A 13,755-nucleotide genomic window follows, 5' to 3' on the forward strand; every position below is an offset into this window, starting at 1 on the left:
CAGTCCGGGTGCCTCTCGTCATCGGCAAGCTCCTCACGCGAGCAGCCGTCTACAGGAAACGACGCGCTGGTGACGCATGTACAGGCCGGGTGGCTCTCGTTGGCGACGCAGCGATAGCGGTCTCCCAGGTGCCTGTGCCGCGGATGCCGCTCACCGAAAGGAGGGACAGGTAAGAGTTGGGAGTCCGTCCCAGAAGGGAGGCAGCGGGTGCCAGCGTCACCGTTGTCTGGAGGGAGGTTCCTAGCCGTCTCGGCGGGCCCCACCACCGGCTGACAGGCAACATGAGTCCGCGGTACCGTTCTTTCTCCCACCCATCCTACAGCAGGCCCCGTCGGACAGCGGCTGAGGGGTTTGCCCAAGTGCTCGCACCTGCTGTACTAATAGGGGCAGTTACCTGCTCGGGGCTGCGCAGGTGTGAGACTGCCGCCGGCATTCCTGCTGCCTGCGCCTGCCCCATAACCCCCACGCTGCCAGTGACACGTCAGTATGTGTGTTGTGTTCTTTACCAGTGTATACACGCGTCACTATTCTGAGCACGCTACATCCACAACCCTCCTCGTTATCAGCAATCTACTCTGTGATGGGCAGTGTTTCAGTCCGCAAGATTAAAGCGACAGTTCCATTGAAAAGTGCGTGAGAATAGTCAGGCGCCCTGTGATGGATATTTGTGTTAGTCTCACGCTGGATGCGTGACCTAGAGGTTACTGGGTTCGATCACGACCTGCCTCGCGTGACTATCCCAGTGTCCGAGAAGGGCATGCTTGTTTAAGTGGACCATGTAGCGAGCAGCTGTACTCTCATTGATGGGGGTGTGAGGATTGTATGTGGGAGGGATGGAGCAATGACTACCTAACAGAGGTGTACTTGGCTGTGGCGGATAACTACCGTGTGTCTGCTCTGCTGATGTTTTTTATTTATGGTATAGTGCTGTTCACTTAAGCTCATCACCTTGCATTAACTTGAATATTTGGTCAGCATGGCATGCATTGTTATATTGGTACTTGTCGGTAGTGCTTGTTATGCGTACGCTCATTGGTCTGTGAAGTACCTGTCTTCTGGGCTCTATCATTCCATGGCCTTTGAGATTCCAAATGTCATTTGCTGGCAGTTGGAGACTGAATGGCGTGGAAGTGGCTGCTGCTGGGAGCGCTGTTTGGTTGGTATGGGGCAATCGCCTTCTCTTGTGCAATCAAATACCAGGCAACGAAGTTGAGCAACCTGTTTTTTAAGTTCAGAAAAGTAAGCTGAAAAACGAGTTTTAGCCTGTACGAGGGGCAGCCTTTACTGTCATCTCGGGAAGACACAGTGATGCTGTGGTAAAGCAGAGGCAGTCTAGAATTGCAAAACCAGTGTGCATGCGATTTTTGCTGTTGCTCAAAGCAAACGAAACATTCTGCAAGGTTGAAGAATACAGGATGGCTTTTAAACATACTCTTAGGTTCTTATTTTATGAGATGGATAGCATAAAAAAAAAGCATAACAATTACTATTCAGGCTCCATGCACCTACAACCAAAACAACAATACTTGATTTCTTTCATGACAAAAGTATGAGAAAAGATTGAATGGGAAACACAGAGGTAGCAGTAGACTGGCTTGGGGCAAAAGTGCAGGACATGCGATAACAAATTATTAGATTGGCCCGAGAAGTCTTGATCTACTGCAAAACCTTGTATATTTCAGCATATTCCGCCGAGTGACCTGCAGTGGTGTCAGAAATGTGCACCTAGCCCTTTTTTTGCTGAACATGGTAGTCGCTTGAATGGTAAAAACAGCCCAGGGATAACTGAGTCTTCGTGTCTGTACGCCCCAGTTGAGAGGACAACTGAACATGCACTAAACACCTCTGAACATTAAAGAATATTACAAAGGTGGAATCAAGCAGCCAATATGTCAAAAGGAGGAGGTTAGTCAAATCATAGGATGGTATATGGTGTGGGGTGCGAACCATGGTTCGGGGCAGTTGTAAGTTTATTGTACCGGACACTGACTAATAAGTAAAGTTGTGATCATTGATGTGCTAATTTAATGTGTCTAATGTTCTATGTAAAATCAAAAGAAAAAAAACATGGGGGTCGCATGACTCTAACAGTAGGTGAGAAGGATGGTTGATTGGTAGATTGTCTCCTTGAACTGGCTTTCCACTATCCATACTCATTACGGTCATCAGCACCCTTTCCTTATGAGGACACTTAGTTTAGAATGCAAAGAGTTTAGACTTCTTTCTTTAGGAGTACACATAATATGCTTTAAGTGGAGCTGGGTGTCATCTGTAATTCACGCACACTTTGCTCTAATGAAACAGTACATTTTTAAATTCCACGAGAAGAGAGGAAGGGATTAACAGGCAAGTGGAAAGAGATGAAAATGCAAGTGAAAATATGACGTGCATAATGAATAACCCAATAATTCAAGGCAGCGCCAAGGACATCAGTAGGTCTTGGAAGGTTCCCAAAACAAACCCTGGAGTTTAACTAAAATATCAAGGGATAATGCAATAGTTGCAAAAACAACAAATCAGGTCTAAATTGTCTAAACTTAAACACCTTAAAAAGGGGCACTATAAGATATCTTTCGAGGACAGCATAAAAAGGGCAAAATAACACAATGTGTGCACTGTTCTGAGTTGAAACACCATCACAAGGACAGGGACCCAAGTCTGTTAAGGAATGACAATTAGCTGAGTAACCCACCATGAGGGGTAAATAATTAAAACGAAGACTGGTTAGGAAAAAAGCTATGTGGACAAATCTGAATCGTGGATAAGTAGGATTCCTTCTTGAGTGTTGTAAACCAGATTATATTTAATCACTGATGCTTTATGTTTATGTGCTGCCATTCTTTTCGCCACAGCGTTATCCAGAATTTTTTTAATTTTGCTTACCATTATTGATGCTTAAATATGAGTCGGGTGAAATAAATTATTCTAAGAGACCAATCTCCTCACAGGTTGACTTTTCATACGCAAAGCTCATACGTTATATGCAGAGCTGCATGCATTTAAAAAAAATCTTTACCACAAGTTTGTTCAATAGCACACCCTCCCAGGTCCAACTAGAATGCCAGAGTAAAAGTAGTTCTAGTTTTATTCTGTCTGTAATCTAAAGGGCTTCCAATTCATTATGACAAATGGCATTAGAGCAGCTTCGGTAGACTGCTAATAAGCTTTTCAGAAAAGCATTTTCAACTTGTTGAAACCTTGCGCATCAACTATGCCCCTTATTCCAGCCCCATAACTTTCACTGTCTTTTAGTTGTGGTTAACTTGCCATTTGAAAGGCTGGTTGTAAAAGACTGGTAGTAATTTGAGTTTTCGTTTTGCCTCGGGTCTCCCAGGCTTTTCTCACATAAGCAGCTATCAGGGCAAGCTGCGTTTCAGAAGATTAAAGTCACTTTATTTACAACCTTTTGCACTACGAATAAGCATGTTCCAATTTCATGTTACAGTGGATTAAAGAAGTATATTTAACATCTTCATGTTTGCACCAATGCATATGCATAGATGATCTGACTAGCAAACTTCTTAATATTATCTTTCAGATTATTTGCTCTGTAGCTGTCCAACACTCCTTCAAATTGCACGTTTCAGACAATTGAAGTAACCTCTTTCACAATACCTCTCAAAGTAACGCATGGGTACATTTGTGCTAAGGTTCCTCTTACCGCAGTGTTGCTGTTCTGTTTAAATTATTTTAGTCTACCAATCAAAACACACTTAGGGAAGCAAAGGCTTGTTGGACCGTACCCATTTCCATCCTCTCCAACCCTTTCCTGAACGTTTGACCCAGTCAGCTTCCAGACTTGTATGACATTGTGATGCACTCACTCCGGTACATTTTACACACTTTCAGGTAGCAGAGCATCAGTTTAATACTCGTTTGCAGCGACAGCTGATCTGCGCAGCTTCTTCCTTTTGCTATACTCTCATCCTGTCTGGTGATAGTCCAGATTATAAATTACAGTCCGCTCCTTTCTAGCCATTGAACACCAATAAGTTCAGGTTGACTCTTCCAACCTCCTCATTAAGTATGGTGTTCTTTAAGAATCTGTGCTTGTAGCAATGATATTTGATCTCTAAATGTAGCGTAAAGGAGTAGAAAGGTCTGAACAGCATGTCACCCTCCACAATTTAGCTAATGCCTCAAGTGTACCTGGTTCTCATTGGAAACAGACAACTGCACCAGTGACACTGGACGTCACTCAAAGAGAGATTACATAGACTATCTTAAATTAAATTCTACCAAGACTGAGAATGTCATTTCAGTGGGGTAAGCCTTAAAACCAGATAAAAAATGGCTGGATCCCATGCAAGGTTTTTCACATTTTTAGGTCGAGCCTGGCGTAAGCAGTGCGACGCACTGCTGTCGCCAGCAAGCTCTATTGTTAGGGAGTTGTCTCGGAAGTGGGACAGGAGATGGGCACGCACAGGGCAATTGGAGCAGGTGCACACGCACGTACAGCCACGCGCTGTGCACATCTACTGTCCCCCTTCAGTCTAGGCAAGGCAGCTGCATGCGGCAAGAAACGCACACATACACCAGCCGCCCCAAGCCAGTACACCCGTACTTATCTCACTCAACAACAGAGACACACAAACAACAGACGCCCCCTGCCGCTTTCCCTCCCTCCGGCGTTTCAGGCCACACTCTCACCTAAGTGCCCTTCTGATGCACGGACCCTTAGCCCACGCTCTCCGACTCGGCCTGCTCTTTTTTTGCTTTAGGCGCTTTGGCGGCCCCCCTCCCAACGACCGCCGCACAAGCCACGCAGCACTTAGTCAGGTGCTACTACGGTCACGAGCTCCATGTCAAGCCGATGTGCAAGCTCACGCTGTGCCTAAAACGCGCAGGTACACTTTCACTTTCCCTTGTTTTTTTTTGTCTTGTACTGAAGTCCATACTTGATTTTTATGGTCAGAAGTCGCTCACAAAGTGTATGTTTATGTTTGTTTATGTTTTGTATGTACCAGTAGTTGCTGGCCAGCGTTCATCCAGAAATTGAGTATGTTGAGGATGGGCGGGGAAAAACAGTGCATACCTGTATTTTCATTGCCATGAAGTTTCACATTCAGAATTTTACAATAACCTTTGATGACAAACTGCCCTCAATTATACAGTGATTTTGATACATGTGTAACTTCAACTGAGGTCACTGGAGTACACTGCTGGTGTCACTTAGAGATTGGAGAAATGCACACCGTATTTGTTTTCTTTGTCCGAATTAAACATTATTTAAACATTTCTGAATGAGGGTAAATATGGAATTCTTCATTCTACAGTTAGACATGGCGTTTCTGCACTGTGCAGAAGAATATGTTTGTGCTTAAACTTGGGTACATCTCAGTACAATACTCCTTCCCTGTTTCTTAGAAAGTACAACCTTACGAATGCTCTTTGAGATATGCTGCTATGATCACTCATTACTACATTTCACTTCGTGTACAGATTACCATAAATATCAAAATTAGAAAGGCTGAGCCCCTCGGTCTGGTGGGATTACGACCCCTGAATTACTCAACTGTCAAAATGTGAGCAAATTCAAGTGATGGTTTATTTTGTATCACGTGGTGCTGAATTTGCACACACACTTTTTATCACGTCTTGCCAATGTGCGAAATAAAAGAGGCAAAACATATTTAACATGGTACGCTACTGTTATTAGTAGCTGTATTTGATCTAGAAAGAAAAACACACTGAGTACTTCGATTTAAATAAAAGGTATTGGTTTTCTATGCTAATGATACTAATGTTTCTTTTAAAAGCACCAGGGCTAGTATTATGGTTTTTTAACTTGAAAAACCAGTAGAAAAGCAACAAACCCCTTAGACTGAAAAATCACATGAAACTGAGGGAGAAAATTATAGCAATAGCTGCAACAAAAAAAAAAAAAACAATTGAGGCGCCAAACTGGGGCGTGAAGACGTGCTCAATCAGCCATAACGGTTTCACATGAATTGGTTCTGTCATATTTACTTACAATGTATGAAAAAGAACATATTTCAGAAACACACAGGAGTAAAAGGTCATAGATGACAATTTATGAAACATTGCACCAATAAAGTTAACAATGATTTCTGCTGAGGTGCTCCATGATGCGTTTAAAAGTGCTTTTGCAGTGCAAAAATTGGTGTATAAAACATTCGCAATCATTCTATATGAAAGCCTGGTCAAAGCACATAGGTCACAGGGCCACTGCAACTAGGACATGTGTGTTGGAGTTCCAAGGACTTTGTTAGCCCAGCTTATTCCTTTTGATACAGGCAGGAATTATAGATTCACGGATGTTTCAACCTGCTGGGGAATCGATTCAGTTGTGGAACAAGGGAGAAGGGGGATCTTCTTCAGGACAATTGAAAGAAACACCTGCATATTAAATAAACCATGATCAGTCTTGTGTTTCCTCTAAATACATGATGTTATACGAATCTAGGGTTGGGGAAACTCCATGTGAAGGAGCTGCCATGAGATAAGCAGGGCTAATGCCTCTAAACTATTCTAAACAAAGGTCTGTAATATGATTCCCCTCTGTACTTTTGATCCACGCAAAAAGAAAAACTGACTTAGTTGGACACACTTTAAACACATGCCCTGACACGATCACCTAATTCAAACAGTTGGATACCAGCTGACTCTATGCTACCTGGACTGCCCTTGGGGTTTCCATAAGCAAATAATTGTAACGTGGAACTTCGGTGCAGTTTTATTAATTGAGGTGGATCAGGACTACAGCCCCCAAACGGCTCTTGGTTGTTCATACAAGGTTTGCTATTTGGTGTCTCAGTGAGCTGGATGGAGCAATTTGTAAATCTAGAATACCATAGAAATAGTAAAAATTCGTTATTCATGCTTTTGTCCTTCGGGGAAATCTCACAATATTACTGAATTATCTAACACTCAGTGGTGCCAAATTCAATCTGATAAAGTAATACCTCATCTGGTAAATACCGCACACACTGTGCCAACATTTACCATCTGTAATAATACCGAGTACGAAATGAGTGCATATAATTGTGTTCATTTTAAAATCAGAATTTAAAAATTGTGTTAAAACTCAGCACAGTTGACATTGTTCCACTAAGCTGTACCTCCTGGTTTAAAAGTAAATGATAAGAGACATAAAGTTGTCTCCGATTTCCATTTTTAAACTGTTAACTTTAGGAGTGAACCCTCGGGGACAAAAAGCAAGTAAGGGAACCACTGTTCATGTGCATGACCAGCGATTGTGGCCCAGTGACGCTACTTCTAGCAGCAAGCCACATGTGTGGTGATGGGTCTGCTTTCTCTTCACAGCAGCAATGTGGCATGAAGGCCAGAGCTGCCGATTTTGGAGCTGGGGTAACAGGTTGGCTCAACATCCTGTGATATGGACAAATCATGTAATCTCTCAGGGCCTACCAAAATGAATGTGTCCTTGCGTAACGTAAATCGTGCTTATGTAAATTGCTCCAATAACTTTGGGTCGAGTTCGCGCTTTGTAAAACTGCAGAAAAAGGGTGAATGATGGGTGCTGAAGATTGGGCTAGTTGGGGGCATGATTGTTGTTTTCCACAAAGGGTAGTTCTACTACGCAGTAAGAAAACGAGCATTTGCAATGTAAATGTAAATGTATTTGAGCTTATATAGCGCACAGCTACCTGCAGTGGGTTTCCCGGCGCTTGCTTAGGGAACCCGTCCTGGTATTCCCCTGTGAGATAACCCCGGCAGGGTATCCACAAGGTGAAAGCCAGGCATCCCGCCGCGAGGGGCCGTTGTGGAGATTAAGCAAGCTATTGCCCAGAGTCGCAGAGTGTGAACCCGTGAGTCGAGAAGGCACCGGAGCGAGAATTATCGAGTCCGTGGAGTTTTTAGCCCAAGACCCGCCGAGGCGGGGAATTGAACCCTGGTCCAGGGCCGATCTCAGCTTCCGGGTCTGCCGCCTCTAACCCCTGAGCCACACTTCTCCACAATGTCTCGCATTTGTGAGATTATGAGCTATTGACATTGTAAATACTAATACCTTTTATTTGTGACGTTTAAAAAACCTGTAAGAGGGGCGTAAACATGCACTTTGTATTCGCAGTCATCGCTTGCGAGAAGCAACTCTGGCAGTAACTAGTCCTCTTTTACTGCCCGCCTTCCTTTTCGTAAGCAAGGACTATAAGTACAAAGAGCGTGTTAATGCACCACATGCAGCTTTTCCAAACACATAAATAAAAGGCATTGTCATTTACAATGGCAATAACTCCCAACTCTCACAAATGCAAGACCTATTGCATAGCAAATGCTTGTTATTGTTGCTCTTGAAGAAATGCAGATTAAACAAATGAAAGAAACAAGAAAATAAAAAAACGTTCAAACTGAGACCTTGCATTTCGGCAACATTACCATAATAAATCCTTATTGGATTCCTTGCAGTTCAACTACATTGCTGCACACTCTTGCCAGAGTTACTAAGTCCCTGAGCTGTACAAGAGTACATACTTCTTAAAGGCGTACATACAAGAGAAAAAAATCGAGACTGATTGACACTAAATCATTTTCCTATGCAGGGTCGGACCTTTTTTCCTAGTCCACACATCGTGTTCCAAGGTACAGACTTTATTCTTATCACACATTAACAGAGAAAATAGTGATCACTAGCCGTCAGGACTCGAGCCTCACCACTCCAAAAGCCATTTTCTCTGAAGCTACTTGCCTGATCAATAGCTATGGCTCATTTGACCACCTCACCCCCACATTTGAGAAGCTGCAGTGGCTTCCTATTCTTGCGTGAATTGAATTTGAGTCACTTCGCAACATTAATAATACTATTAACACAAATAAAAACCTGACAACTTGTCATACAGTTAGCCATCCCAAACTATATTCTCACCGCCAGGAGCACACTGCAAATTGTTATGGTGATCCCCTGATGCTTCAAAGAGGAAGACAAAGGAGGCATGCCTTCTTTACCATTCTGTGCTCCCACCGTTATATTCTGCTGTTATTGGTGTTCCCTTCCCCGATCAATCAACCTCAGCTGTAATGTCATTGAATGTTGGCATGTCGCCATCTGGCTGGGTCGGTAGAGAGGGGAATTAAATTGAACAGAATAGATGCTGCTCCTAGTGGGACAGTATACTAAACAAATTGTAACCAGACTACTTCAAAAATGTTACTGAGCTTTATCTTTCTGATCTGAGGTGGACTCCTGCTTGGCACAAAATTACTTACGGTTTCAAGGTCCATCTCATGGAATGGTCTACTCTCCCATATACTTTTGTCCTTCAGGAAAGAACCATAGACCTTCCTTTTCTCCGTTGACCTCCTCTCCTTCTGACCCTCCACCTTCTGCCTGTTCACATCTGTGAAATGAAAATAGAAGTGCTTCTCTTATTTATTATGTAAATATTGTCTTATACTTTGAATGCAAGATATACCAATTGTTGTTGTCTGTAGACTCGTTCAGTGCTGTGTTGTGCAAATGGCTATAAAATAAAGTAACACAGAGAAAAGTGAAATTACTGCATGAAAACCAGGGCCACTGATATTACATGGCAGGCTTGACTAAATTATGCTGCAAGAAAAGTCTCATTATGGGGCATCATCTCTGTCAATATTATTGTTTTTTAAAAATCATTTTAATGCACACTAATCCTCTGTGGGCAAAATTCACTCACCACGAGTACAGTTAAATACCAAATTACATTAATTGGCAATTGAAATATGACTGGTTAAAGTTAGTAATGGTGATCTGCTAATGTGCTCTACCACAAATGTATGGCACTTTTTGATAACGTTTGATCCATTTGAGCTAGAATCATTTTTGTTGTTGAAATCAGAAGTCTTTATGCTCCAAATCAATATTTGTGCGAAAAACACTGCAGCCACAGAATCGCATAAGTCTGGTAGCTCTGATTACGTCAAGTTCTCCTTTGACCCTGCCATAAAATTGTTAGGCTATTTGACCTGACATTGTTTCTCCTTCCACACGTTTGTGAGACTTGTACTGTAAATTATGCTTTACTGTCTGCCAAGAAGCATGACCATGTGATGTCTTTTGAAACTTTTAGATCTGTTGCATTATTCTGTCTGCCTTTTGACTTGTGGTTCATGGGCCGTGTTGCTAACTGTGTCTAACCGTTACTACTCCTTACAGACATTGAAATGCTGAGCATATTCTGGCGGTAGTGGGTAATATATTGCATATTTCTAACCAGGGTGTAGGTCAGTTGTCGTTGAGGGACAAGTCTCCTTTAGCATTTCATGTTGCTGGATCCGCGCATGGGATTGTGACGTACCCGTACTCTGAGACCTCTTGGGATGACAGGCTCCAGCATTGAGGTGTACTGCTATGACGTAGCCATAAGCCTACGGTTTGAAGAGTGCTAGGTGTATTTGAGTCTTTGTAGGGCAAGGCAGATACTTTTAAGGATAACAAAAGTTTAAAAAGCATAATCGTTCTAGCGACAGTCCTGCGCAACACCCTGTCTTAGTGTGAAAAAACCCCTCAACAAATTGTCGTTGGTGTGACTGCCCCCATGTCATGCTATGAGTTGCTCTTGTTAATATGTGAAAGCATTTCGGGACAAACATAGACTATAAAATGTAAATTTGATAAGCGTATTAACAGTTAACAGAGCCATAAAAACTGGTTGCTTTGTCGATTCAGTACACTCATGTGTAAATGGGATTGCGTGTTAGTTGAACAATAAACGTGCATGGCTTATGAAGAAGAATGCATAACGAATATTTAGAATTAATTTGTACATTGATAGTATATAATTTATTCTTTTAAAATACAGTACTTTAGATATTGTTTTTAAATACCATCAGTGAAAATCCTCTGCATCTATAGCAATACAATAAAAAATACTGATTGTTTAGTTGGACAATACGCAAGCCTATGCTAATGGTTTTGCATTGAAGGGAGGTATATTATTTTGCTCAAAGATATGCATTTTCTGTAAATAAGTAGATCCCACTCATTTAATTGGTTGTAGCTAATTAGTCTGGGCATGAGTAAGACCACGCGAAAAGGGCGCAACGGGGGTGCTAGTGGTAGGGACCTTCGATGCCTTCCTTAGTCGGGCGGAATCCGTGTTAATACACTGAAAGGAGGCTGTCACTGGACCCCTTATGTTTACCTACAGGACAAACTACCTCACAAGATCTAATTGTCGGTCCAACTTTATGTCCTCAACTGTTGTTAATGACAACAGGTAGCCCCCAGTTAGGCTCCTCAAATTTTGGTACTGGGTACAGCATATCTTCCTCCCCCACAGTCACTCCCACTAATGTCCTCACCAGGCTGCAAAAGCTAGCAGCTGCCCCCCGAAGTAATGCCCAAACTAAGAAAAGGAAAGCTCGTAGTGCTCCTAAAACCAGCCTACAGGTTTAAAAGCAGGCCAAGAACAAGAGCGCGGCACCAGGGAGGGGAGGGATCTTAGTCCCACCCTTTGAGCATGAACGCATTGGGGTGGGCGTAGCAAGTTCAGATCCTACTCTACTGGGGTCACACTACTCAGATCCTATAGACGCTCAAGATGTTTTCTTAAAACGGGTGGAAGCCAAAATCTTAGCTCTAATTGATCCTCTTATGCTTAGATTTGTTGCAAGAGATTAGCTAAAATAGAGGACCATATAACTAAAGTTCCATCTATCCAACTATGGAGTAGCCACTTAGAGGCTATGGGGCCCAGTCAGGTGGGAAATATCTCTGGGCCACAACGACAAGCAGCGGCTCGCCCACACCCTCCTACTCCCCCCTCAGTGTGCCCTTCTAATCTTCCTGTCCCACCTACATCAGTACCTAATGGCCCACATATACGCAAGGAAGGGCCAACTGTCTCTGTGGGGGGATCACAGGGTGAGGGAGGGGATAACATGATGAATGTCTTCCTTGATCTTCCGCCCGAGGCTACCCCCCATACCATAGTGTTGGCCAATGTCCTGAGATTGAAATCATGTGAGGAGGAACATTGGTCATCACTAAAGAACAAGGCCCTTCATTTTCTGAATTTAAAAACTGGGTTTGGAAGTCATTTGTTTGCTGAATTTATGATGGTTAGAAGGGTTGCCTGGGTAGGCAAAACCGAAAAAGGTTTGGCTCGGGTCAGTTCTAAGTTTTTGGTCACCGAATATGGTTCGGTGTATCCTGGAACGGACAGCTTCTTTTGCAATACGCAAAGACGCTATCAACGTCCTTCCACTGGGGTATTTTTCTCAATCAAGTATAAACTTTAGAGGGGCTATTTACAGGACATGAGCATACTCGCTAGGCCCCTCTAATCGCGTAGTCCCGACCTACAACAGATACGAGGCACTGAGCTCACTGGAGGAAAATGACTGACTGGGTCCTACATCGAAATACCTCGCCTCTGCACATCCAGTCATAAGAGACAAGGGGGGAGCCTGGTCGAAATCAAAGCTGCAAGAATGTAGGCGGTTCCCCTTTTGCGACAAATATTCCATCGGAAGGACTTAATATTAGAATAAATACTTTTGAGCTAGGTGAAAGCACTATAAGCTACACCATGAAGAAACGAGCCCATTGACTGATGAAACTGATACATGTACAGCAAGTGGGGATAATTCAGTTGGCATCTGTAACGACCGGATTCTTCTGACAGGCAGCTCACCAACCGTGGCTAACCCAGTCGTCACGTAACGACACTCTTCTCAGGCCACTATTTACAAAATAACTAGAATACTCACCTGAGAAAGTGAAAAGAAGCTATTTACGAGCCTGTATAATCAAAGATATCACTAGCGCCTAATGGATTCCATATCTTATCCTATAATTACCTCCTCTTATATTCTTTAACGTCTCCCGAAGATATCTTTAACGCTATGTTTATAGTCCCGTAAGACTCTTATCTTTAACGTCACCCGAGGATGTCTTTAACGTCACCCGAGGATATCTTTAACGTCACCCGACGATATACACTAATGGGGATACTAATGGGGATTCATCTTTAAGAGTTATTTCCTAAATGAAGTTCACACTCTCCCCTCGTCACCAGTTACCTTTGCAGAAGGGCATATCCCATCCTTCTGTATGTCAGCACCTGGTTAAAAGGAAAGGTTAATCTCATTCATAAAAACAATATTCAAAGATATTTATTATTAAATCTTTATTTTACAATCAAGCATGACCGAATGAGCAAAAGACACATGAATTAAGTTAGTCGCTACCTATAACCTAAAAGGGGATAAAAATGAATAGTTAGATGTATTCTGCACTAAGCTCAGAACGCCTCACCGTAGACGTGTGTCTTTCCATTACAGCAGCGGAGCTGATCCCTCTCTCTCTCTGTCTTCAATGTGCTCGGGACTCTGTTCTCCCTCTATGGCTCACGAATACACGTCTGCACCGCTACGCCTCATCAACGCTGCCATGGTTCCAGGATACTCAAACTCTCTTCTGGACTTAGTCTCTGCCACTCCTGTATGGTGTCACTATAGGATTCTCAATTACTCTCTCTCTTCGTTTCAGGATTTCGATTAGCTGATGGTATCAATCTTTATGCACCAGCGTTTGGACCAACTTCTGTCTACTCCACACGCTGCTCTCTCTCTCCTCTCTACTTGCTCCTTGATAATATAGAGCTTACTTTCTCTATGGAAAATTCCGGTATTAGGCCGACTCCCACCGAATTCTTGTACCAGTCCCCGGCTCCCTTCGTCTTCCACAGTGGCCACCTGCGTATTGCGCCTAGAGCCGGGGAGACAAACACATTCCTTCGATAAGGGCCAGTCTCAACCGGTTCCTCTCTAGCGAACAGGATGAATTCTAAA

The 13,755-nt window shown here is 43.1% G+C and overlaps 1 protein-coding gene across 2 annotated transcripts in view; it reads left to right on the forward strand.

Annotated features, from left to right (window-relative positions):
• LOC147733966 (adiponectin receptor protein 2-like) overlaps nucleotides 1–13,755 on the forward strand; it is a 489,190-nt gene that overhangs the window by 102,162 nt on the left and 373,273 nt on the right. Inside the window, exon 1 of one of the 2 annotated variants that reach the window (XM_086952869.1) lies at nucleotides 44–169. The exons of the other annotated variant lie outside the window; for it this stretch is intronic. Within the exon in view, the coding sequence (XP_086808995.1) occupies nucleotides 77–169 (93 nt within the window). The 5' untranslated portion in view covers nucleotides 44–76. Of the gene's footprint in view, nucleotides 1–43; nucleotides 170–13,755 lie in introns of those variants that run through there. 2 annotated transcript variants of the gene reach the window in all.

The sequence above is a fragment of the Lissotriton vulgaris genome, chromosome 1_2 (genome assembly GCF_964263255.1).
Source record: "Lissotriton vulgaris chromosome 1_2, aLisVul1.2, whole genome shotgun sequence".
Lineage (NCBI taxonomy): Eukaryota > Metazoa > Chordata > Amphibia > Caudata > Salamandridae > Lissotriton > Lissotriton vulgaris.